Genomic DNA, 25,735 nt, shown 5'->3' with positions numbered 1-25,735 from the left:
ACAGCTTCAGCCACCAATAAGGAGGATCAGAGGTTGGATTATAGAAGGATGGGTGTAACAAGATTATTATTTAGGACATCATATTGTCTTACCCTTTCAAACAATGAAAGTGTGGCTTTTAGTGCCCCTTCAGGTCGCCCAAAGGGAAATGAATATCTAAATTGTGAATGGAAATAAAGAAACGTTAAAAACTATCCCATAGCTGCTAATTAATGAGTTACATGTAACTTAGTTCAGGATCATCTCTGTAACCTGGCCTGTCACTGACGACTTGATGTGAACAATCCCATGTGAACAAGTTCCTTCAGAGACATCTTATGAAAGGCAGTACATGAAATTTGTTTTAAAATGGCCTTATTCACGATACTCGCCATGTTGGTTTTCACATTGTCATGCAAATTAGCCATGTGTTATGCTGGGGGGGCAAACATTAAAAAAAAGGCAAATTGCGGAAAATCGGCTCAACAAAATATTGAAATAACATTGCAAAAACTCCATTTTAGTATTTAGAATTAAGTACTTTTTCATAAAATTTTTATATCTTTTGATTGCCTTTGACATTTTGACTTTCTACTTCCTTATCTGCTCATTTTTCACTACAAAATTGTCGAGTAACTTGTGTAATGATTGCATTTTACTGCTTAGGTGATAAACATTCAATGAACGTGAAACAAATCATCTGTGTGGCTAAGGTGTTCGCTATAACCTCTCGAACTTGCGTTGTTTGCCCCCTAAGAAGTGCGTAGCTAATTTGCATGATAATAGCAAATCCAACATGGTGGGCATCGTGAATAAGGTCTATTAAGAAACACTTAAATGGAGTGAAGTCAATTATTATTGTTAGTAGACTGGTGCCCTAAATGCATGTTTTACCTGTAATGAGTAATTTGATATGCCAGGAGATTCCAAAGACGAATCTTTATCTCCTCAAAGAAAGTTTTCTCATCAACTGTGATTGTACCAATACCATCAGGCCTTCCATGAAAAAAGAAAAACAAACAAATAAACATTATTAAGTTGTTAAACAATGTTGTGTTGTAGTAATGTACATATTGATACAAGTTGTCTTCTGCTGAGTGTACAGTGTACAGATGTACCGTAGCTTCCAATGCCGTAACCTAGCCAAGCAGATTGCGAGCTTACAAGCAATTGAATTGTGGTTTAAAAAGTTTGCTATGTAAATAAATAATAGAAGACACGGGATTATTTTGTGATGACTGGGTAAATAATAAGAGGATTTGAAAGGAAATACATGCATGCACCTGAATTGAAAAGTTCTTGTTTAACACAACCTAAGTCCTTTGAATATTTGTAACATCTTTCAGGAGCACAACTCTTCCTATAATTTACGACAGTCTGACTTTTCAGTTCCCAGGTATAACACAGTAACTTTTGGCAAACATTCATTGCGCTATTTAGGACCCACATTATGGAGCAAACTGACAACTGCAGACAGATCAGTTACTTTGTTAGCCAGTTTTAAAAACCATGTACGTAAGCCTGACCTTAGCTCTCTGTTAGATGATGGCTGCTCTCATTTGTAATTCTTAACTGATTTCTTCAATTCTTATTTCATAGTTTTTTTCGTATGTGTATATATGACTTAATTTTAGAATTTAGTGGATAGTATTTCTTTGTAAATACATGTAATGCTATCTATTATTATTTGTGTCCCACATTAGTATGGGATATCACCCAAACTAGAAGGTTCTGACATGGTAATAAAGTTTCTACTACGACTACGGCTACGGCTACCACTACGGCTACGGCTACGGCTACGGCTACGGCTACGGCTACGGCTACGGCTACGGCTACGGCTACGGCTACGGCTACGGCTACGGCTACGGCTACGGCTACGGCTACGGCTACGGCTACGGCTACGGCTACGGCTACGACTACTACTACCTTGAAGTTCTGAGTCTTACATTGTATACCTTCTTTCCATAATTATTTTGCCCCCAAATAATTATTTCAGGAAATGCACATAATTAGATGCAGCTGATTTCAAAAGTGCCACGAACTGTACGCTTGCCCTTCTTCCAAACTTCAACAACATTCGTGTCTTGGAATGCAGGTAAGGTCAAAAAGTGCCTTAACTAAGATTAATAGCTACCTGTACCTTTACTGCCAATAGAGGTTTTGCATGGCAGGAACAATAGATTCTTTTTCCCATGGAAGCAAGTGTTCTTTCTAATGCAAAACATTGTTCCTGCCATGCAAAACCTCTATACCCTAACCTGCAAATCACACTAGTCCTGACACTTGCCTTATTAGGGAGTTAAAGATCTACGATGGCGACGGTCAACGAAAACGTCACCTCAAAACATGACTTGGCTCTATCATGAGTCTTTTGTGATTCTTTCTCGTTCACGTCCTACAATGTGGGCAAAGTATAACTAAAAATAAATTGGTACGAGTGGTTTCAGAGTTAGAACAGAGAATGAAGGATTCTCTTGCACGCTTACGTTGTCGTCAAAACCTCAAATTTGGTGATTTCACATCGTCGTTATGCAGAGGACCGCTAAGATACTTGCTAAAATCCATGCTGCACGTGCACCATGATTATTTATGCTCTTTTAACCAATGATATTATTGTTTTGTGGAGATGTCGTAGTTGTAGCCGGCACCATTTCTTATTGTAGGTAGCAACTGCTTTAATAGACAGGACACTTCAGTTGGATATCCAAAATAATATTAGGTGTGCATCTGATCACCTGGATTTCTGGACTGCTTCTTGACTGGACTAAGTTTTTTAAGTGGTCACAAGGACCTTGGATAACAGACTCTGTACGAATAGATAATTAAAGTAATAAACATACCTACATCACTACTCTTAACAAACCTGTTTCCGTGAACATGTGACGCACAAAATGCAAAGCTGTAATGAAGCAGTGTTGGGTCAATCATCACACCGGCTTCTGCTCTATCCAACAAATCAGTGAGGTAGCTAAGGTGCCGCTGACATCCACGGACTCCATAACGAGCACAGTATTCATCCAACACAAACACTTGACCAGGAGAGAACCAACCCTGACAAGCAAGGAAGACTGTCTTTAGCTGTTTGGTCAGTAGTAGTGAACACAAAATCCATTAATACTGGTAATTAATTTGATAATTTAATTATTAAATGCAAAATCCTTGCAAAATAAAGGCATAGAGTGAACAGGGAGGAAAGGGAGAGACAAAGAATAAAGCAAGGAAGGAAAGGGAAAAAGTCTTAATTTTCTCAACTGATTGCATTCTTAAAAAAGGTTTATCTTTATGAGACCATAATTTACAAACTAAATTTGTTGCAACATTGCCTCCCACTGTAAGTTATTGCACTTGTACCAAATACATCAGCCTGGGCCCCAGTTGTTCAAAGGGTGCATAGTGCTATCCACTGGATAGTGATTTAGCTGGTGGATAGCGCTATCCACCTTTTGAACAACCAAGGACAGGAAGGTTAAAGAAAAACAACTTTCAAGTTATTTTTTCCACCTTGTCTTCCTGAGATTGTTAATGAAAAGCTGATGAACATTAATCTTTTGACAAACTAAACTGAAGTCAAATTCAGGGTATTAAGGTGAAATGTGGATGTGTGGAAAGCCAATAATTTGGCTAGGTGTTTGAAGACTGTTTGCTGTACATGTATTTTGTGCCTTGGACAAGTCTTTTGTTGATAACATCCATGCATGACTGTCTCTCTACGGTTCTAGCTTTAACATTATCATATCAATATTGGTTACATGTGATACTGATGTTGCTCACGTGTCATATCAATGCTGTTTAGCCAAACATACCAAACATGAGTATGAGTCATTCAATCTGTGCGTCAGTGTCAGTTGCTGAAGCTTCTCAAACAACACATGATGATTAAATGTGCTTGGATCTGCTTGAATAAGATCCTCAAGTCCATGTTTCCTGGCACGATCATGATCTAAACATCACAATAATTATTGTAATATAATAAAATCAGACTGAAGTTATTCTATCATCTAATTTACTGTAAAATCCTTTTTGCCTAAATGGTGTTCACCTTAAATTCAGTTCTTTCATCCTTCCTACAATTCTGTAACAATCTTTGCTAATGTTTTTAGGGTTTTCACTCAACATGCTGACAGTCTTTTGAGTCTTGTACTTCCTATGTGCTCAACATCTACCTTAGCTGGGATGACTGTGGCATTAGACCACGAGGTTTAACCCACTGGCATATAGGAATAAGTGTCAATGGGGAAATAACATTCTCGTGAATCTTCTCACCAGAAAAAGTCATCTACAATAACAAGCAACATGGTACAGCTGTAAATACCTGTAGAAACCTACACTGACCTCCTTGAAGTTTCGTTAGCGTATTAACATGGCCCTGAACACTGACAGCAGACAAGTTTGGTGCAACAGGCTTATGTGACTGCCCTGTAGCAGTGTACAGTTTGTTGACCCAGATCTGTCGTTCAAGTTCCTCTTCTGTGGCAAACAAGACCTGATCACCTTCCTTTACAGCTTTGAAGAAAAACCTTCCACCTAGTTTATGCTCCTCATCTACAAGATAAAATAAGAGAGTTTAAACTTTGCAGAATGTGTTCATGTCAATTATTGAACCCAACCATCATATTTAAAGTAATGTTTTGAAGCCTACAATGTGCTAACTGTCTCTATTTGTAAAGCTAAACTGTAAAAATGCGAATCAAGTCTAACATGCAACTGGTCTTATGGCCAGGGATAGATATGAAATTGAGGAAAAAAAAGAAGAAATGAATGAATGAAACAGTAAAAGAAAGAATGGTTTCTTAGAAAATTTATTGCAAATAACACTAATGAAAACAATATTTATTGATCTAATGACGATCAATAATTGTTATAATAAAGTGTAAACAATCAAAAAGGCTTGTCTTTGACAGTAACAAAGGAAGATAAGTGATATATTGCACGCTTTCACCAGCACAAGGAGAATGGTATCTTTTTTGCATTGAGTATCTCTTTGATACATTATACTACATGTATAACTTAACCTGAGCTGAAGAACGACGATTTGTTGAAATAATGTTTTCACATTGGAAAGGTTTTTTAGATTGTGTATTTAGAATACAAACCATTGATTGCTTCACAGTAATCAACAGTGTAACCATCAAGTTCCATCATCTCCGTTGGCTCAGCTTGCTTTTCACGGTAGCTGCACATTACAAATGTATAATGGCTGACCTAAGAATTGAACAAAAACAAAATTGTATGCTCATTTCAAACGAGACATAAACAGCTTCCCCAAGTCAATAACCATAATTGACCCACTGACACCTAGGAGTGAGACTTGATAGATTTTACTCTGTCCAATGTCAGACGATTTTACTCGTAAATGGGGCTTTGTTCAGGAGTCAATGGGTTAACAGCTTCTACATCCCCTCAAAAACTATGTCCCCTTTAAGCCATTGACCCCTAGGAGTGAGACTTAACAGATTTTACTCTGGCTAACACCAGGCTATTTTACTCGTCGAAGGGGGAGGGGGGGGGGGTGGTTCAGGAGTCACTGCGTTCATTAACAATCTCTACATCCCCTCAAAAACTATGTCCCCTTTAACCCATTGACTCCTGGGAGTGAGACTTAATAGATTTTACTCTGTTTAACACCAAATGTGGTTACTTGTCAATGGTAGGGGGGGAGGGGGGGGGGGGTGATTCAGGAGTCACTGGGTTAATTAACAACCTCTACATCCCCTCAAAAACTACGTCCCCTTTAACCCATTGACCCCTGGGAGTGAGACTTGATAGATTTTACTGTCTAACGGCAGATGATTTTACTCATCAATGGCGAGTGGTTCAGGAGTCAATGGCTAAAGGAAGTGGAAGTGGTTTAAGTTAAGGAAGAAGGAACTAGGATGACTATAGTACATTACGATTGCCCCAAGTAACACTTATTATCATCATTCGAAATGTTCACATTGACCAGCTAAGGCCAGGGGAGATATAAAAAAGCTAAAAAGCAGTAGAGTGACAGTGTTATGATCAGTTCTTTTCGTAAATTTCTTTTAAAGAAAAAAACTGTTTGTTTACTTGCACCAGAGCATAGAAACGTTCCTTCCATTTCTTCCACACACTCTTTCCTTGAGCATATATTTGTCTGCAAAATTAATATCACATTCACAAAAATCACTGTTTGTTATAATAATGCGGGCGTATGGTTGCATTAAAGAACACTCTAAGCAAAAGCCAAAAGTTAAGAATTACAGGTACCTACAGGGTACGCATAAGTAGGTACCAAACAAGGTTACATGAACATGGAGTTTCATTAACCAGGTTTGAAGTGGGACACAGGAACAAAAATGATTCATTTTTGTCCACATGTTAATGATCAACTCACCCACATTTTTTGAGGTTTACAGGTTTGTCCATCTTGACAGCAATTTTGAGTTTGATTTTATTGCCAATGGCTCCATTAGGTTGAATGACATCATGCACTTCAGGCTGCTCAGAACCACCAGGTATTGGCTTAATAATCACCTGGGACAGAATCATATAACCATGCATGAGCTAACAACATAACCAATGAATCATGTTCTACTCTTGAATGTCAGAGTAGCTTAATTACACATAGTTTATGGACAGGCACGCATAATAACAGAGTCTAAATGGGATGTCAGATCTGCCCAGATTCTTCATGCCCCCAAATGGAAAAGCCTTGCTGACAGATGTGAAAAACAACTCAAGTCTTTAATGTTCAAAACAGTTTAACAAATAACCTTGTACCCAAATACCTGTCTGATAAATTCACCAGGGTAAAATAATACCATTCAAAGACATTATCTTTGGGGCGCCCAACCCTCTTATCAAAAGGCCCAACATAACCTGTTTATTCTGCAGCCAAACACTAAGGCCCTTGAGAAGAGTTTTCATTATTATAGTGGCGAAGAAACATGGAACACTCTGTCAGCAGAGCCTAAACAGGCCACCACTTTAAATAGCTTTTATTTCGCCATAGTATATTAGAAATAACTTAACTTTTCAGCATTTAACATAAGATTTTTCAACAATGCCCATAATTTCTACGTACAAGTCCCTCGTTACAAAACCTTTACTGATACTAAACTTTGGCCTCATTAGGCCCAAGAACTATGTTGAGGCCTCGGGTTAGCCAATTTGAAGGTTTTGGGTTGCTTTAGTATAGGTTAACAATGACCTGTAATGAGTGATCTGTGGAATGTGACCTTCCTTTTATACCACCCAGCATGTCTCCAAGAATTTAACCCTTTTAATAGTGAAAGCCATGACTGCGAGCCATGACTGCGAGTCATGCAAGCCATGACTGCGAGCCATGCGAGCCATGACTGCAAGTCGTGCAAGCCATGACTGCGAGTCATGCGAGCCATGACTGCGAGTCATGCGAGCCATGACTGCGAGCCATGACTGCGAGCCATGCGAGCCATGACTGCGAGTCGTGCGAGCCATGACTGCGAGTCGTGCAAGCCAACATGGCGAGCCATGCGAGTCAACATGCGAGTCACATAGTTATTGTAAGCTAACCGTTTTAAAATGGGTGCTTAGACTTAATAACTGCTTATCTGTGCTATTTGAAATGGGTGTTTAGACTTAATTGTGAAATTCGCATGGCTCGCTGGCTCGCAGATTTAGCAGACCCAAACAGCATGAATTTTGTTTAGATTTTGCTATCACAATAATTATTTTGGTAGTTTTATGCATTATTATATCATTAGTTTATTGTACATATAGTTGTCAACTTACACTTTTGTCTGTAAGTTTGGTTTTCCATACTGATCTTTAAATTACAATTAAATTAAACACAACTCTCGGTTGCTGCCATTCTGTGGTACCTTGAGCGTATTGAGTTCTGAAATAATTACCAAATTGATACCTTTCCAAGTTCCTTGTCATCAAGAGCCAATATTCCTGTATTCTCGGCATATAGTTTGACTTTGACAATGGGGCGAGGATGACAAGTGGTAAAATCACCTTGGGAAAGCCAACTAAGAGAAATAAAGGTCCTTTTAGAAAAATCTACTAGTAATAGTTGACCCTATAGCTGTCCTCACTGTTAAGTATAGGTGTACGCAAAATTAAATTCAATGTGACTAGAGTCCAGGTCGAGGAATGGCCATTTACAAACGGAGCAGCTTTAGCATATGGCAATATTATTGTTCGATCTTAGCAGGGAGAGAACAAAATTAATCACTTTATCAGAACTAAAATTAATATGAAAATGAAGTTGCATAGTTTGGTGTGATTGGATAAACTTATTGAATGTTAATGTGTTGCTTGAAAAAAGCCACTTGTTCTACCCAGTTGGGACTGGATAAGGGAATTATGATTTTCGAAAAAAAAAAAAAAACATTAAAAACTAGAAATATCAAGGTTGATTGGACAATAAGTTATTAAAATATCAATCTTCCTACATGGATACATGTAGAAATGACAGCACACTCTGATTGGCTACTCAAAACGTTCTCTGAATATCTTTTGCTATTCACCTCCGAGCAACTTGCGCTGGATTTGCGCCCAAAAATAATTGTCAAAAACATCTTTTTTACTATTTCGTGCTTCACGGCTAAGTAAATATCCACCCCTAGCCACCTCCACTAAAAGTGGCAAATAGTACTTCAAAAATCTTGGCACTCCCCAACTTTCAATCCGATCCCAAAATCTCGACAGCCTTTGCGAAGAGTCTCAAGTCTTGTTTATATTGGCTTTTGATTTTGGTGTGAGGTCTTGCATGTTTTGGTCTCGGTCTTGCATTCGCAAACAAGGTCTTGGGTGTTTCAGTGAGTCTTGGATTTTACCATTCCTCACCCCTTCCACTTCAGTGAATAGTTGTTAATTATGATAAATATATAATGAAGGTTGTTGTTGTTGTTATTCAACCATAAATATCAAGCTTGATTCAACTGCTATGGAATCTTCTATTGACCGTAAATTATATTGATATTTGACTCAACTATGTACATGTATGAAAATAAGACCTCATTTGACCACAAATATCTAGAATATCAGCATTGAGCAAATATCAATAATATTATTGATTCAACTATAAAGAATATCACAAGTATAAAAAGCGATACCTTCAGATCAGACATGGCTGCCTGTGGCTTCTTTCATTTCAAAAGAAAAAATTTATTTCAATCATTAAAATTTTACAGCTACAATATTTAACTTTGATAAACTAGTTTTATTTTTCATTTCCAGTACTAACTTTGCTTCCTCAGCTACTGCAGGTTCAGTTTGAAATTTTTCCCCACCTTCCACCTAAAAGAAAAAAATTACAGAAATGCAAAACTCTCAATCAGTTGAAATATCACAAGTGTCAATGTCACACTTTTCTTATAGGGCTGATCCAAGAATCAGGGCCACCACTGGCTCTATGATGAAAGTACCAACATCCTTGTTGTCTACCTCCTTACAAACAAGAACAATTATGTACCAAACACATCACCTAAAATGCACTGCTTATGATGACATTAACTGCCTACATTTTTCTCTGGGTACTCTGGTTTTCCCCCTCCTCAAAAAAAAAATGTTTGATTCAACCTCTTTGTACATTTGGTGCCTCAGCGCAAGAAGGCTTGACACTTAAATAACATTAATATTGAAGTGCATACATGTACTTGTATGTACAGTAACAAGTAAACAACACGCAGAGAGGTGTAATGCACCTGTAAGAAGGATAGAATACAAGTTGCTTGGAAATGGAAAATTGGACAACTGAAAAATCAGAGTCCATTGCAGGATTACTGAACCTACGACCTCCATAACACCAGTCCATTGAGCTACTAGAACCTACTGAAGAGCCAGGTCGTTTATCTAGCTCCTGAATAGACAATGTGTCTCACTGGTCTGCAGGCTCTACAAAGACATGCGCCTCAGTTGATACATGCACAAATACGTGAAATGATCGAAATGAGGTGTAATGTGCCCATGAGAAGGATAGAATACAAGTTTCTTGGTAATGGGCAAAACAACTGAATGTTGACAATTGTTCCTAATTAATCATCCTTTACATAAAATAAAAGGGCAGTTCTGATAAGCTTCTTACCCAAAGAACACCCATAATAATATTAATCTCAAGAAATGGTGGAATAAAAGTAATGTTACCTCCATGGTGCAGTAAACAATTTTTTGGCCAGGGACAACCTTGTCCAGCCCTTTGGCCTCCACCACTACCACCTAAGAATGAAAAATGATAATATCAAGAATGCAATATTCAACTCCTATCCTTTTTCTCTTTCTAAGCAAACATCTAGCTCTGCTACACTACTAAATGTACACTGCCACTCATTCCAATTAAATCCCTTCAACTTATGTAATTTATTACATAGGCCATGATGATCAGGACTGCCATCCACAAATGCCCGTCTCCACCTCAGCTCTGGATGAAGGGGAGGGGGGGAGGGGGGATTCTATTTTATTTTGGATGTGGAAAGCTGTACCTTTCTTCACTTGAATAACAGAAGACTGCACAACATTCACCACAGCAGCCCATGTGGCTTCACCACAAACCACCTCTCATATCCAAGTAGAACGATACCTCATAGCTACTTCGGAATCCTCTGAACATATGCTGTACATATATATGCATGGCATAAGGTGAGATCCCTTGCTTGTCCAGCAATTTTTCTCACAGTGAACAATAATTACCGCTGTGGAATTACACTTTTTAAATATGAGAAATGGTGATGTTTCTTGAAATTAATGGTGGTTGGCTGCTGAGACTATTATGAAGAAGACATCAGGAAACCAAAAATGAGATAGTATGTGACCAAAAATTACCGGTAGTAAGAGTGAAAATTCTCGCAAAGTCATGATGTACCTCGATGGTAAAATTAAGCATGACATCAGATTTGGACAGAACAGATTCCACATCCTCTGCAACTTCAGCAATAGATATGGTATGTTGAGGACTAAATAGTTGCAAAGTACAGAAAAACACTTTACTTATAAAGATCTACAGGAAGTATTTAAGAAAAAAAATAATCATGAAGAGATTCAGAGCTACCTTCACAATAATCATTGGAAAATTTAAGGAGACTCTAAATCCACTCCAGAGAGAATGTTTTTAGAACTTTGTAAAGAGTTTCACCTTTATCTGCTGATTCATCAACAAGTGCGTTAAGTAGGCAAGAGATGCTAGTGTTGCACAAAAACACGAGTATACTTAAGTCTGTAATTGTCTAATGAATGTGAATTCTGATCCCTATACTGGAAGAAAAACCTGATGATGATCTACAATCACAGACAAAATTCTTGGGATACAAGTAACGCACAGTCAAGCAAGATTCAAATTATAGGTTTTTTCAGATTTCCAACATTATATATTGGGTGGAGGAGGGCAGAACTGCCATGGAGTTTTAAAATATGGCAACGCTTTTGGAAATAATTTTGAAAACATCATAATTTAAACAACTTTTGCATGGCAACTACCCCAATGAAGATAAATACCATACACCAACTCTTTAACAACTTCTACCTTCATTAAAAAAAACCCATTGACCCCTAGAAGTGAGACTTAATGCCAGACAATTTTACTCGTCAATAGGGGGTTTCTCAGAGGTACAGCATAAATGGGTCAAGGCTTCTCGTCATGAAATCCATATTTTAGAAGCTACATGTAAAGAAATGAACTTAGGACTAAGGTAGACAATACCCACCCCTTAATTCGGTTAAAAGAATAAAGTTTGGAGTCTGAAGACCCTTTTGTGACAGGCTGACTTTCCAAATTAACACGCAGCTGGGTAATGGCTGCCTGCTGTTCTTCAACAAACAGAGTTTCCATATCCTTGTGAACAAAACTGGTCAGGCGCTAAAAATGAACAAGACATTGTGAGGATGATGATAGTGATCAATGCTGGTAGACTGTCCTCTGAATCAAAATAGATGATGCAGTAATAGCGGTAAATTATAACATTCATTGTAATGGAAAAGAAATTAATTTAGTGTTACTGCAGTGTCCTTCACACCTTTCATATAATAATCATAATCATAATCATAATCATAATCATAATAATAATAATAATAATAATAATAATAATAATAAGACAGATTTACAACATTTGTCACATACAACTAGCGTTGCTACTTGAGGTGGGCAACATCATGAATGGAGTCTCTTTTTTGTCTCAATAACATACACATTTGCCCGTAGATTGACACTGCTATACTAGCTACAAAATTTGAAAAAAGACGTTGAACACAGCTTTTCTATCTCCTTTGACACAAATTTTAGAGACAGCCAATCATGCATTTCACGGTTTCAAGGTTGAACCCATCATATCCATACAGAATGTTAACCCCAGTAGAGAAACTGCTGATCACACAAAGCTGAATTCATCCCAGGACCTTGGATTTAAAACACTACCAACTAACAGACTAAACATTGACATCTACATAGATCTATGTAATTGATCCAAAAGGTCTAGATAGTAGCAACAATATAGATAGTTGTATAAACATAACAACTTTCTTTAATTTTCCAGAAAAAAAAAAAAAAGAAAGGAACTTTATTTAAGTGTCTGGTCGTTCTAGCGCTGAAGCACTAATTGGGGACACTATAAATTGAAATTAACAATTAACACAAATCAAGTCAAATGTTGGTTTTTGAGGAGAGGGGAAACCGGAGTACCCGAAGAAAACCTCTCGGTGCAGAGTAGAGAACCAGAATAGTTTTGACAGTACATCAGTCACCTTTAGTGTTACACATTTTGAAATCGCTGTTGAATTTAAAGTGCACGCGAATCCATGTTTATAAGATGGGAGAAGCCCAATCTCAACCAGCAGGTGAAACACATTAACCTGACTCTCTCCCTGTAAAGAACTAAGCCTCACTAATTTAAATCTTTGTTTTGTTTTGTTTTAGTATGCAATATTGACAACGCAATGTAACAAACTTTGTAAGATCACACGCGCTTTAAATTCAATGCCGATTTCAAAATATGTAACAATGAAGATGACGGATGTACCATCGAATCATGTCTGGAAAATTAAAGAAAGTTATGTTTATACGACTATCTATGTAATTTCTTTTAAACCAGCTTTAGGATTAGATGTAATATAGCTTTTGATTGACTTTAATTAAACTTTGTGCTGACAGTTGGTTCAGATATTTAGCCATCCCTCTCTTTTTACTTCCAGTCTTTCACATGACTTTGTTAACACTGGATGTTGCAAGCCAGCAACAGATCCTTTCAGTGCTTCATACTCTTGGTACAAGAACTGTTCCCTGGTTGTTTCCACTTTCCCATGTTGTTTTTTGACTCAGTTAAGACAGCATGCAGCAGATGGCCTTTTGACATACATATAGTCAGACATGTAAGACATGCCCTAATGCCTGGCCTTGAATACGGGAATCTATGTAAACCACTACTCTTATAATCACTAAATTTCATCCAAAATTTGATTTTTAAGAACTGGTTTACTCAATGACGATTTATGTGAAAAAGAGACACATCACCTTTCTCTGATCAGAAATAGCCTTGAGTCTTCCATCCAGTTCTCTTCGTATGCAAGCTGCTTGTTCATCTGCACTATCAAGCTTTAAAAAATATGCATGTAGGACACAAGTCTATACTTACAGTATATCAGAAGTAACAGATGTCTTCATTTACAATCACTGCAATCTTACCAGGGCAATACTTTTGGGGCATTGATTGGTATAATGGTCAGAATTTAGATCTGTCCCTGAACACCAAACTCTCTTAGCTATCAGCTAATATCACAATAATCCTCCAAATAAATTCTCCAAAATATTGTTGAGTAGCTGAATTACCTTTGGAGCCATGTTTTATGCAATAAATTATTAAGTGAGATCCTACTATTATAACCCCACCTTTTTTGATTTTCGAGTCTAGTTTTGAATGGAAACTCATTTATTTATGAAGAAGCAAAAGAAGTGAGAACAGAAAAATAATAGTTTTTGTTTTTGTAAAAGAAGGAAATATATTAGTGTTAACATCTACAAGCAGTTGTAGAGTTTTCTGTCATGATACCAAAATTAAAATTCACAAGAAAACCAGTGCATCATAAAAAACATGCAATTTACAATACAATGACCCCATCTGTGAAACTTTTTGCCAACTTTTCAAGTTTCTAGCATTTGTTTTTAGAATCTAAGAAGGAACTTCAAAATATGCAATTCCACAAAAAAGCAGAGACTATTCCTGAATATTGGCAGTGAGCAGGTATGGGTGGAGTGACATCAAAATACCACAACATTCTTGTTTCCTCAAAGCAGCATTATTTGAAAAACAAGACATATCTATTAATTAATATGCAAATTACTGGCTGGGTATTCATGATTCAAGAAGTCTCGCAGAAGTAACTGACTGGATTTCAAAGTTCAAAGTTCAAAGTAATATTATTGTAATATTATTATCAACAAATATCTAGCCACTCTAAGATGGTTTGCAATCAATCTCTAGAGACACATAACAATGATGTAATGGACAAATGGTGCTGGATGAACGACGAGCCAATGAGAGATCTTTAAATTTGTTTCGTCCACCAACATGGCGGTAAGGTATGTAATGTGAAAACCACTTATTCGCATGTATGGTAAATATGTGTACTATTTATTACCTCATTCTTGAGAAGTGAAGAGTGGCCAATAACCAGTTCTCTAAAATTACTTCTTCTATTTGTTTGTCCTCTTTTATATTAGAAACAAAATTTTCATCGCAATGTGCTGTAGATCCAAAAGCAGCATTTTAAACAAATTATCAGAACCTGAGGTACATAAAAACGGATGCCAATTTGTGAAAGTGACATGAGATAAACTGACCTCAAGGTGTTAAATTGAACAGGGAAATAATTTTCGTCTGTTTACATGTATGAATAACAAAAAGAATACTAAGATAATTAGCATAAAATTACTCTAGATACAGGGCCACTTATTTCCATATCATTGAATAACAAAAGATCCTATTGTTATGTGTCTCGTTCTACAAAAGCTTCTAACTACTTTGCATGTGCTGGCCTTGAATTCTGTGGTTACTCCACAAGGTTATAGTAATTAAGCTTAATTGGTTTATCTTAGCCTTTCTCTGTTTAAAGGGGAGACTTATACAATATTTAATAGTTTTGAAATAGGCACTCCAACCGACACAATAACCTATAAATATGCGTGAATAATAACATAAAAGCACTCGTAAAATAAATGGGTCGTAAACAGAAAATCAATACTAGAGGAAAATGTAAGCATACCTGGCATGCATTAAACAATATTTGATGCTCATATTTTTTCACTCCAAGAATTGTCTGAAACATTTCATACAGCTGCTCCTTTGACAAAATCAATTCTGAGGCAGCGGATGCCGCAATTCGTGGGCCCTTCTTAGGATCGTCTTCTCCGCGAAATATAGCATCGTTTTTCGCCATCCATGAACTTAATACAGTTTCTTTACTTATTCCGTCTATTTCGGGTAAGCTCCGTACTCGTTTTTCAATCATAGCTTTAAAGACCTCGCGGAAATCATTCGAGGAACAGCCACCACTGATAACCATCTTCTTAACTCGTTCGCTGCAAATAAAGATATCGTAATATGCTCGGACTGCGTTGAAAAAGGCCTCGTCTGATGAGATCTTTGTGTCTCCACGAAGGAAGTCTTCAAATCGATGCTTGATCTTTTCCAAGTCTTGTTTACTCACACGAGCATGCCTGCGTGCAAGATCTGTTGGTTGTCGAGCATTAAACGGATAAGCTATACACCGCAGAACGAACACATACATCTGTAATCTCTCTCTCCTTTCGTCATCTTCTTGTTGTTCCTGCAGCGTAGCTTCTGACACAACAGATAACGTAGGACTTGGAGAATGAAGCGAAGGAGAAACGCTCGGTGAATTGGAAATGGTGGAAGGAAGTTGTTCTCCTCGCTTATAAATGGTGAGGAGTTCTTGTGTGTGTTCATCTCCACCAACAACATCGTTAGCTTCGTCTTCGTCTGAGGAAGATGCAAGCATTTTACCTGCGAAATGTCAGAGATAACGTGCACGAAACACGTCTGCAGGAATAGTAAACAACGACTGAGACTTCTGATAGACTTCCTCTGATTTTATTTTCCTATGAGCAGCCGCTGAATAGTTTTATCACGGGCGATTGAACAAAAAATATAGGCACGCAATGCGTAATTTAATTTCCATGGTAAAACACGCATTATCACATGCAGGGATCACCGACAACCACACACTGATCGTCATGTTAGGAGCTATATTTTCAATTCAAGAAATACCAAAATTTTTACCCCAAAGACTACTCATGGCTTCTCGTCTCAGTAAATCCCTAATTTTCCTTCTATTAGTAAAGTTCTGACATAGTAGTGTTGCCCTGTTACGTGAACACGTTACTTACTGAAAGGATATCAAATCAAACCAGTTCGACATTGATACTCAACTCGATTGTTCCTCTCAGTGAAAATTATGGAATGAAAAAGTCTATAACGAAACAACACTGTGAAAATTTAAACATGTGACCAACCTAGTCTCTACTCTAAATATTTTTGAAATAGAGAAACGCCATATGTGGAAAATGCATGTCACTAGACATCACTGTGAGCTGAAAGATACTGACACTAGAATCAACTTTAAAAGCAAAGTGCGGTTTCAGATAATATAGCAGGCCGTAGAGAAACTATTCGAAAGATGACTGTGGATAGGCAAAGAGAACAAGCTAAGACGTGCTTCGAGAGGATCAAAACCTATGGAGCGGGGAGAGGAAGAAGAAAAGATTTAGAATTAGGCCATTTCCGAGTTCATGTTTGCCTCCTCTTCAAAGCGAGGCGAAGAGCGAAGTTTGTCTTGAAAAGATCAGTTTTCATTCATATTCAAAGTAGAACTAACAAAAACTTCGCACTTAGACTCTCTTTGAAGGGGAGACAGACATGAACTCCGAAATGGACTAATTTGGAAGAGGCTGATTTGCGCAGTTTCGAAAATACATTATGATTACATCTCGACAAGCATGCTGCGTTTTACCTTACACAAATATTTTTCCGGAATTTAAATATATATTTCATATATATTAAAATTCAGTCCTAAACAAAAGGCATCATTTCGAGGCTCTAAGGAATAAACTTATACAAATCCTTATCTTTATTCCCAAGAGCCTCGAGATGATGCCTATGGATAAGGATTTTAATATATCGAAATTGGTGTATTTGTCAGGAGCTCAAAGGGAGCCTCTATCTCCACTAATTCTTTGAGTTAACGCTTTTCCCGAGTAAAATTAGATTTAGGAACAGATTTTTCTCAGAAAAAGTGTCATATTTCCCATGACGCTGAGATAGCGTTGTTTTGATTGGTTTTTACTTCAATGGGCTTGCTGAATCTCCCAAGGAAGATTGGCTTTAAAAAGAGCTTGCATGCCTGAGGCCCCGTCCACACGAATCCGTATATTTTTAATCCGCAACTTTTTCTTTCCGGCTTCAAAAATATTCCCATCCACAAGTAGCGACGTAGCGTATTCAAATCGAATTTGCCAGTCCACACGTATCCGAATTCACTCTAGTATTAAGGACTCCTCAAGGAAACAGAGCATGCACCATGAAGCGCGCGAATTTTGCTCGGCAGCCATCTTGAGAATTGATTTCACGGCAAGGAACTGGGCTCGTTCTTGTCAAGTCATCCGGATTAAGAAATTCTGGATTTAGCATCGACATGGTTCTGAATCCATAACGAATTCCAAAATATCCACTCTGGAGAGCGTATTCAAAAAGTTGCGGATTCAAAAATATACGGGTGTGTGGACCGGGCCTGAATCTCAGGGAGATAGAGGCCACCCTTGATGAGCTCCTAAATTGGTGAGATGGAAAGGATGATACTTCTTTGTTTCTTATTTATTTGCTTGAGCAAGTTGAAGTTTTGGCAGCTATTCAGCTATACCCACGAATAGTGTGTGGGTTCTTTAACGTCCCATATGGAACTAATGAACATGGAAGATATTAGTGAAACGGGGCCTACGGTTTATAGTTCTTATCCAAGAAGACTTGATGTCTAACCATTTGCGGATGTAATTATAATGGCAGCACATTCTCCTCAGTTCTTATAAGACCCCGAGTGTTGGTCCGGCCGGAGTCGAACTCATGACCTCCCTCATAGCAGCCCGGTGCTGAACCAACTGAGCCACCGGTGCGCGGTTCTTTTCATAAATTGTACGCTAAACACATGTGTTTTTTGTGGACGACGTGAAATACTGACCGTTTTATGTTGCTTTTCTTTCTTAAATCAAGATAAGGAGCAAATAAAGTTAACTGAACCTAGTTTAATGGCCAAGCTCCCACGAGTCTCTTATAACTTAGCGATGGAGCTTCCGAAGTAGTAAACGGAAGCCCGTAGGTTCGACTTCTACAAAAGAGCACTCGGATTTTACCGAGTATCCCCGAGTGGATGAAGGAGATACCACGAAGCTCTTTTCAACCTCTAATTTCAGCAACAGGCTTCATTGTTCTTTTTATTGTCGTATTTTTTTTTGCCTTTTTTCCTGAAGCAATCACGAAAACCGTTGTAATAGCTGGTTCCTGACCAGGCCGGCCTGCATAGCAAAGAGCTAAAAGGGAAGGGAACGAGGGAGGCAGAGCGAGTGCTGAAATTGAAGGACACTGAGGGAAGAGGAAGTCTCAGTCTCTTTTGATTTCAGCATTCGCTCATTCTCGTTCCCAGATCCCATCGTTTCTCTCAGCCGGCGGGGCCGACTAAGAGAAACGATGGGATCTGGGAACGAGAATGGCATTCGCTCTGCCTTTCCCTCCCCTTTTAGCGCTTGCGACGCAGGTTATGACAGCGATGATCAACTGAGTTGGATTCCCATAATAAGTCAGTGTTGGAACGAGTTCCTATGTTTTTTTAAGCATCAAGGGTGTTTAACCAAGCTAATTTTATTTTCATCAGTTCTATGCAAGTTGTTAGGATGGGAGGTTGGAAGGGATGAAGAGGAACAATGAACTTAGCAGTTTATTGCTAATACTTGAAAAATATCCCTAAAATTATCACACTTGTCAAACAAGAAGAATGGATTACAACAAAGACAGAACTGCATAGGAAAATCGAACTTATGTACCATAAAAATTGCGCGATTGAAGGCACAGCCATTAACAGAGCATTTGGTTATGAAATTGAAACAAGGCTACAACTTTATTGCTAATGGTGACAATCAATTTTCGAAAAGCTCTCTTGTCTTGCCAGAATAGTTTCTACAGCTATAAAATAGAAAAATTTTTTTTTTTTGAGAAATTTGTTAATTGTAATAATTGAAATAGAAAACTAGCTGTCAAAGTACAAGCCCTGCAGATGTTAAGAAAATAAGTTCCTCCGAAATTCTTAACAGTTCTTTAAAGCAAGAGGTGGTTCCAAAACCTTGCTTTTTCCCAGTATTGTCTTCGTATTTTACACATGTATTTACGCGTGCTCAAACAGTCACGTGGAAAGGACTTCCTGGAATGTGTTTGTCAGCCCACAGAACCTTCAGTACATAGGTACCTGGATCTTCGAGCGCGTAATTAACAGCATATACGTTACTTCCGGTATGTTTGACGGTGATTTCTTTAGCTGGAATTGCAGGACCTTCAACCCCGACCATCAGCGATCCTCTGCCGGCGTTACTTGCATTTACAGTGAAGGAGTTGGGTTGACCAATAACCGCGCTATGTAGCCCTGTCCCACGTGACGTACACTTGGATGCGTCTCCATCGCTTCGGTATTTGCCATCCGAGGGGTGAATAATGACGTTATACGGACTCCCAGGGATATCCTGACCAGCGAATTTAATTCTTATGGTGTATTCTCCTGCTACAGCTGGGTTGTACGTTACTTGATAGGTTCCATCAGCGTTTTCACTGCAGTTCATCTTAACCTTGGCGGGTCCATCCACCGAGAGGGCTAGAGCTCCAGAGCCAGCCTCCAATGCATTAACAGTGAATTCTGCAGCCGCTCCAACCTGTCCGCTACTGAGTCCACCGCCAAAAGCTTTGACCTTCTCGGGGTGACCTTCAACACCACCAACTCGAATCTTGAATGGACTGCCGGGAATATGGGCACCGTCGAAGCGAACGTTGACCAAATGATCACCGAACTCTCTGGGGGTGAAGCGAATTGCGAAGTTTCCACCACCAAGTTTAGATACTTGGGCATCTTTTTCCTCTCCTGAGGGAGCAACTACCGAAGCACTCACGTCACCAACATCTGCGTTTGTCTGGACAGAGAAGGAAGCGGGCTGGTTCACTTTCAAGCCACTCTCTGCGAGATCCGACACATTAAGATCCCGGAAACGATCTTCGACTTCTGGCGATACAATTACCTTGAATGGGCTTCCTGGGATGTCCTCGTCTGCGAACCGGATGTGGACAGTGTATTCTCCAGGTGTGGTAGGTAAATACGAAATGTTGCATGAACCATCCCCGTTATCGGTGCACTTGATCTCTGACTTAGCTGGTCCTTCAATTGCTATAGCAAGGCCTCCTGGCCCAGCGTCACGTGTCCACACAGTAAATTCTCCAGGATGGTTCACCACACCTCTTTCGAGCCCAGGACCTGCGGCAACACATTTAGCTGCCCCACCCCACACTGGTGCTTCGACGAAGACCTTGAAAGGACTTCCGGGGATATCCTTCTTTCTTCCGCTCTTAAATCGAACATAGATCGTGTGTTCTCCGCTTTCCTTCGGTACAAATCTGATAGTGTAAGTCTTAGGTGATGACTCGATTATTTCCGATTCGAGCTCGGTTCCATCCGGGCTTATCACCATGGTTTCAAGGTCATCCATCTTATACCCTTTGAGGTCGAACACAAAGTCGTGTGGTTGAGCGGGAGTGGATCCAAAAGTGACAAGGTCCTCAAACACCTGCGACACTCTCTGAGTTGGTTCACCGAATGTACCAGGAGCTTCAGAACTAACCTGTAAATGAGAAGAGGAAATAGCGAGCTAGGTTTGGTTGCTTTTTAAAGCTACACCATCTGCGAGAATCACGAAATTCTTCACGTCATTACAAGTGATGCGAGAGAGAGAGAGTGAGAGAACCTTTTTGTTTTGTACAGGTATAAAACATGGACCTTTTTATAACACGCAAAAAAATTCAGATGTCAAATGAGATTATAAATTGTTGGTTTTCGGAGTTTTTAGGGTGGGTGGCGGAAAGGACTGCAGAGGAAGGGAGTTGTTTTTCTTCTTGATCTGCTGCTATAACTATCGATTATTAATTTTTCGACTGACAATTTAACTTAACCGCACTTTCCAACCTTTCATTAGTTTCTTTGCGTAACTTATTCTGTCTAGCTTGTGTTATTGCTAGCACTTTAGGCTGAGTCTTTACATCCCGTTGCTAGGCCTAGACTTTATTTTCTTATCGCTTCTTGTTCCCCTTCAACCGATTCCGTTTCAGTCTTTCTTATCCCCATTACCTAATTATCTCTGCTGCCTGCATTCATAATTTACAACTTTCAATTCATTTGATCTTACCAAGTCTTGCTCGATTAGTTGTATCGGCTCATCTCCCGAGGGGCCAACAGTCGAGGTGAAGGGACTTCCGGGAACGTCTTCATCGGCGAATTTCACGTTGATGTTGTACTTGCCAGGCTCAAGCGGAAGATATTCTACAGAGCAAGTGCCATCCTCGTTATCTGTGCACTTGATTTCAGCCTTAGAGGGTCCCTCAATTGATAGACCAAGTCCACCATAGCCAGCGTCACGTGTGTTAATGAGAAAACTGCAAGGTTTCCCGGCAACTCCGTCAGATAAACCTGTGCATAACATAACGGAATGAAACAATGAAGCCCTACATACCGTAAATAACCATCGAGGCAAGTGCACGGACTCCTTGAGGCATAAATAGCCGTTCAAATGAAAGCTACTCTTCTTAACTTAGGGGACCTTAAACGTAAAACTATTTTCCGAGTTCATCAAATATGAAACTCTGGGGATGCATCTTTTAAACTAAAATAAGGAACAAGGATTTTATGTTCCATGTCTCTCGACTATTCGATAAAAATGATAACCACCATCCTACAAGACGGACAAATATTTAAGATCATTTCTTACCGGGGCCAGAGCAAACGACTTTGCTGGGATCAGCAGGCCCTGGACCGCTGACCATAACCGAGAACGGACTACCATTCACATGGTTACCAGACTTCTTGACAGTGACAAAGTGTTCTCCAGTCTCCTGCGGGGTGAATGAGACACTCAGAGTGTTATCGGAGTTGAGTGCGAGAGGGAGTGGTTCCTCGGGCTTCCCAGAAGGCCTTTGAAGACTAGCAGACAACAGGCCATCGTTGTAATCCTCCGGGAGTTTCAATCCGGGGATCTCAAGTCCAACACCACACGGTCGACCAATCGCGTTTCCAGCTTCGGGAGCGACAACCATGACAGAGAAGGGGCTGCCTTTCACGTGATCTCGGTATTTCTTGATGCTAATTAAATGCTCTCCAGCTTCTCGGGGTACGAAAGATACGAAGGGCCTGTTATCAGATGTCACTCTGAGCTTGAGATCCTCTTCGTCCTTACCAGATGGCCTCTTGAGTTTAGCTGTTAATCTGCTTAAATCTTCAGGAATACGAAGGTTAGGAATATCTAGCAGACAATCACAGGGTGTTCCAACAGCGTTCACAGCCTCAGCTGCTTCAACCATGATAGAGAAAGGACTGCCGGGTACGTCTCGCCAGTTTCTATCAGGAGTCTTCTTTCTCACGCTTATCTGATGTTCTCCTGGTTCTTGGGGTACAAAGGACACGCCTAAGGAGTTATCACGCGTTATTTCAAGTTTGAGTGGTTCTTCTTTTGCGCTGTTTGGTCGCTTGAGGAACCCTTTGAGTAAACCGTTTTCAAGGTCTTCTGGCAGAGTTACACCCTGTATATCTAAGTTCACATCACAGGTTCGTCCCATTGGGTGAACTTCCTCAACCTTCAAGAAATGGCCAGAAAAGGAGAAAGATTAACTGAAAGTCAGGCACCTTTTATATTTTAACGCCCAAGGTGGCGCACTGTATATATTTTTAAAATGATAAGGTTTTAATGCCAATAGCATCTGGAGTCATTGACTAGAATGATCCTTTGCAGCTTTGTTCAACAAGCAATTACTGTATCAAACGTGCCAAATTTGTGATTGGAAGGGAGACGAGTTGTTGATCAAGATTCCAGCTGAAAGAAAGATTTTTTTTTCCATAAAACAATTCTTGAATTTACCTTTTCTTTGGCTCCAACCATCACACTGAATGGGCTGCCATCTACTTCTTTATTGTCCTTTCTCAAGTGAATCAAATGCTCTCCTTCCTCACGGGGAGTGAAAGCCACTCCCAAGGTGTTGTCCCCATTGAGGACGAGTTTTAGTTCTTCTTCTTTAGGACTGGAAGGCCGTTTTAGTGTAGCAGACAACCTGGGGTAGTCCTCAGGTAAGGTAACATCAGGGCTCTCAAGACCCATTCCGTAAGGCTTGCCAACGGTGGAGACACCCTCTGGTGCAGTGACCTTGATAACAAACGGACTGCCTTCGACTTGTTTTCCGTATTTTCTGATGAAGATGTAATGTAACCCGGTTTCACGAGGTACAAACGAACAACTTAACGTGTTGTCAGAGTTCAGCTTGAGATCAATGGGTTCCTCTTTGTCGCTTGATGGCCTCTTTAGTGTGCCTTTCACTCGCTCCTTGAGGATGTCATCTGGAAGTGCCACATCATCCAAACTGAAGCAGTAATCGACAGGGCAGCCTACACCTTCTACGGGCTCTTCCGATTCCACTAGGATAGAGAACGGACTACCAGCAATGGGGCTACCGTCTGACTTCTTGCGAATGGATAAGAAGTGCTCTCCGACCTCCCTTGGTACAAATGACACACTGATTGTACCGGGCTTTGGTCCAGGTTTAAGAGTGAGGGACTCGTCTACCTTACCGCTAGGTCGTTTCAGTGTACCCACAAGATCGTTGACATCAAGTCCATCAGGAATTTTGAAATCGAGATCGCAAGTGTGTCCTACGGGATAGATATCTCCAACGCGTTGAGCTTGAACCATGACGGAGAACGGACTGTTCTGCACCTCGTTTCCGCGTTTGTAGACATGGATCAGATACTCTCCTGGTTCGTAAGGGATGAATGTCACTGAAAGCGTGCCATCATCATTCACACGCAAAGGCTCAAGGGGTTCTTTGCGTCCGTCAGGCCTCTCAAGTTCCGCAGTAACATCGCCGTTTTTGACGTCTTCGGGGCGGAAGGTTTCGGGGATTTTCAGTTCCACGTCGCAAGGTTTTCCAACTGTTGGGCGTGGAGCGGCTGCATCAAGGTCGTCATAGTTGGAGTAGATATGAGCTGTGAATGGGCTTCCAGGAATGTCTTTATCAGCAAATTTACAGCTTATGTTGTAGTCACCTATACAAGAGGAAAGAAGAGAAACGATTAAACGAATGAATGAATGAATGAATGAGGAAGGCTGCGCTAGGCAAGAGGAGAGAATGTTTCCAAGCTTATCTCTTATACCTGGTTCATCTGGAATATACTTCACGGAACAGGTGCCATCTCCGTTGTCTTGACATGTGATCTCGGCTTTGCTGGGCCCGTGAACAGCCAGCGCCAGACCACCTGGTCCAGCGTCCCTGGTGTCTAACGTGAATTCGGCTGGTTCTCCCGTTAAACCACGTGTTAATCCTGCAAGTAAACCAATATATTATGAGAGAAAGAAATAAACCATCCTGACGACTTTTTTGTAACGAAGTAGAGTTTTACATGTGCATAGATAGCTCAAACGTCCTTTTAAATGAATCCTGATGGGATTAACCTGTAAAAAAAACTCATCCCTCATGGGTGGGAAGAAAGAATAAGATGCGAGTCAATTGGGTTACTGTGTGTTCTTAACTGGCTGCATGACGCAGAACGTATCAACACCTAAATTAAAATTTTGATGTACCTTTTCCATAAGCCTTTACTTTATCAGCACCTCCTTCTACAGCGACAAATTTATATGGACTTCCACTCAATGGTACACCATTATAATCCAGAGCCAATTCATGGGGTCCAGGCTCCTTTGGCACGCAGGCCACGTCATAGGTCCCATCTTTGTTGTCCTTTATGCGCACCGGCTCTTTTGCCCCTAAGGGAGTGGAAAGGACACCGTTAAGTAAGCCATCAGGGATCTCTCCAGGAGCGGACTCAGCTGGTCGGGCATCTACCGCGTAAACAAGTTCTTCATCAACAACGGGTTCCTTATCTGCTTTGGGTTCACACTTGATTTTGTCCACATCAACTGGTTTTTCCGCCTTGAAGGTCAAAGGGCTTCCGGGCACTGGAGCTCCGCCAAAGAGAACATCGACATTATGGCGTCCTACTTCCTCAGGAGTAAACAAGCAATCGTATGTTCCGTCTTCATTGTCAACTACTTCAACAGGGATTTCCTTCCTGTTTGGTCCTTTGATAGTACACTTGGGCTTACCTTACAAAGTAAAAGACATGACATTGCTAATCAAAGACCATTTCAAAGAAGGACGATTAACCAAATTCAAGACCAGCCCGCAATTTTGCACTCATAACTTGTGACGTCCTTTGGGCAAGTGGATACACCCAACTCTGGCAATTCGAGGGGCTATTTGCAATTCTTCCCTTTTAGAATGGATTCCATTGCGATTCCTAACTTACTCACCGGTTAGAATTTATGCAATCGTTTTGTGACTGAACTGTAGGGATGAAGGTTCTCTTTAAATAATGTACCTTCATTCTATGCGTTCTATACATGAGCCTCTGGCTCGGATACTGAGGGCAACCTCAATCCCACGCGATGACTTTAATAAATTGATTG

General features: G+C 39.9%; 2 protein-coding genes across 4 annotated transcripts in view; both read right to left on the bottom strand.

Annotated features, from left to right (window-relative positions):
• The window catches only part of LOC138011574 (calcium-dependent secretion activator 1-like), a 28,262-nt gene extending 12,249 nt beyond the window's left edge, over nt 1-16,013 (bottom strand). Inside the window, exons 1-15 of the mRNA XM_068858643.1 lie at nt 15,175-16,013; nt 13,427-13,507; nt 11,628-11,779; nt 10,790-10,880; nt 10,075-10,146; nt 9,176-9,228; nt 7,844-7,955; nt 6,335-6,474; nt 6,028-6,094; nt 5,073-5,181; nt 4,312-4,521; nt 3,783-3,919; nt 2,843-3,030; nt 874-975; nt 93-156 (exon numbers count right to left, since the gene is read on the bottom strand). Coding sequence (XP_068714744.1) covers nt 93-156; nt 874-975; nt 2,843-3,030; nt 3,783-3,919; nt 4,312-4,521; nt 5,073-5,181; nt 6,028-6,094; nt 6,335-6,474; nt 7,844-7,955; nt 9,176-9,228; nt 10,075-10,146; nt 10,790-10,880; nt 11,628-11,779; nt 13,427-13,507; nt 15,175-15,930 — 2,334 coding nt within the window. The 5' untranslated portion in view covers nt 15,931-16,013. The remainder of the gene's footprint in view (nt 1-92; nt 157-873; nt 976-2,842; nt 3,031-3,782; nt 3,920-4,311; nt 4,522-5,072; nt 5,182-6,027; nt 6,095-6,334; nt 6,475-7,843; nt 7,956-9,175; nt 9,229-10,074; nt 10,147-10,789; nt 10,881-11,627; nt 11,780-13,426; nt 13,508-15,174) is intronic.
• A 2,884-nt stretch (nt 16,014-18,897) lies between these two features.
• Nucleotides 18,898-25,735, bottom strand: part of LOC138011572 (filamin-A-like) — a 34,882-nt gene continuing 28,044 nt past the window's right edge. For all 3 annotated transcript variants that reach the window (XM_068858640.1, XM_068858641.1, XM_068858642.1), the window contains 6 exons: nt 24,851-25,372; nt 24,424-24,591; nt 23,138-24,315; nt 21,995-22,856; nt 21,416-21,696; nt 18,898-20,854 (listed from right to left, as the gene is read on the bottom strand). In XM_068858640.1, the coding sequence (XP_068714741.1) occupies nt 19,370-20,854; nt 21,416-21,696; nt 21,995-22,856; nt 23,138-24,315; nt 24,424-24,591; nt 24,851-25,372 (4,496 nt within the window). In that variant the 3' untranslated portion in view covers nt 18,898-19,369. The remainder of the gene's footprint in view (nt 20,855-21,415; nt 21,697-21,994; nt 22,857-23,137; nt 24,316-24,423; nt 24,592-24,850; nt 25,373-25,735) is intronic.

This window comes from Montipora foliosa, chromosome 7 (genome assembly GCF_036669935.1).
Source record: "Montipora foliosa isolate CH-2021 chromosome 7, ASM3666993v2, whole genome shotgun sequence".
Taxonomy (NCBI): domain Eukaryota; kingdom Metazoa; phylum Cnidaria; class Anthozoa; order Scleractinia; family Acroporidae; genus Montipora; species Montipora foliosa.
The sequence above is the reverse complement of the archived record's forward strand: the minus strand, read 5'-3'. Positions and strand labels throughout refer to the sequence as shown.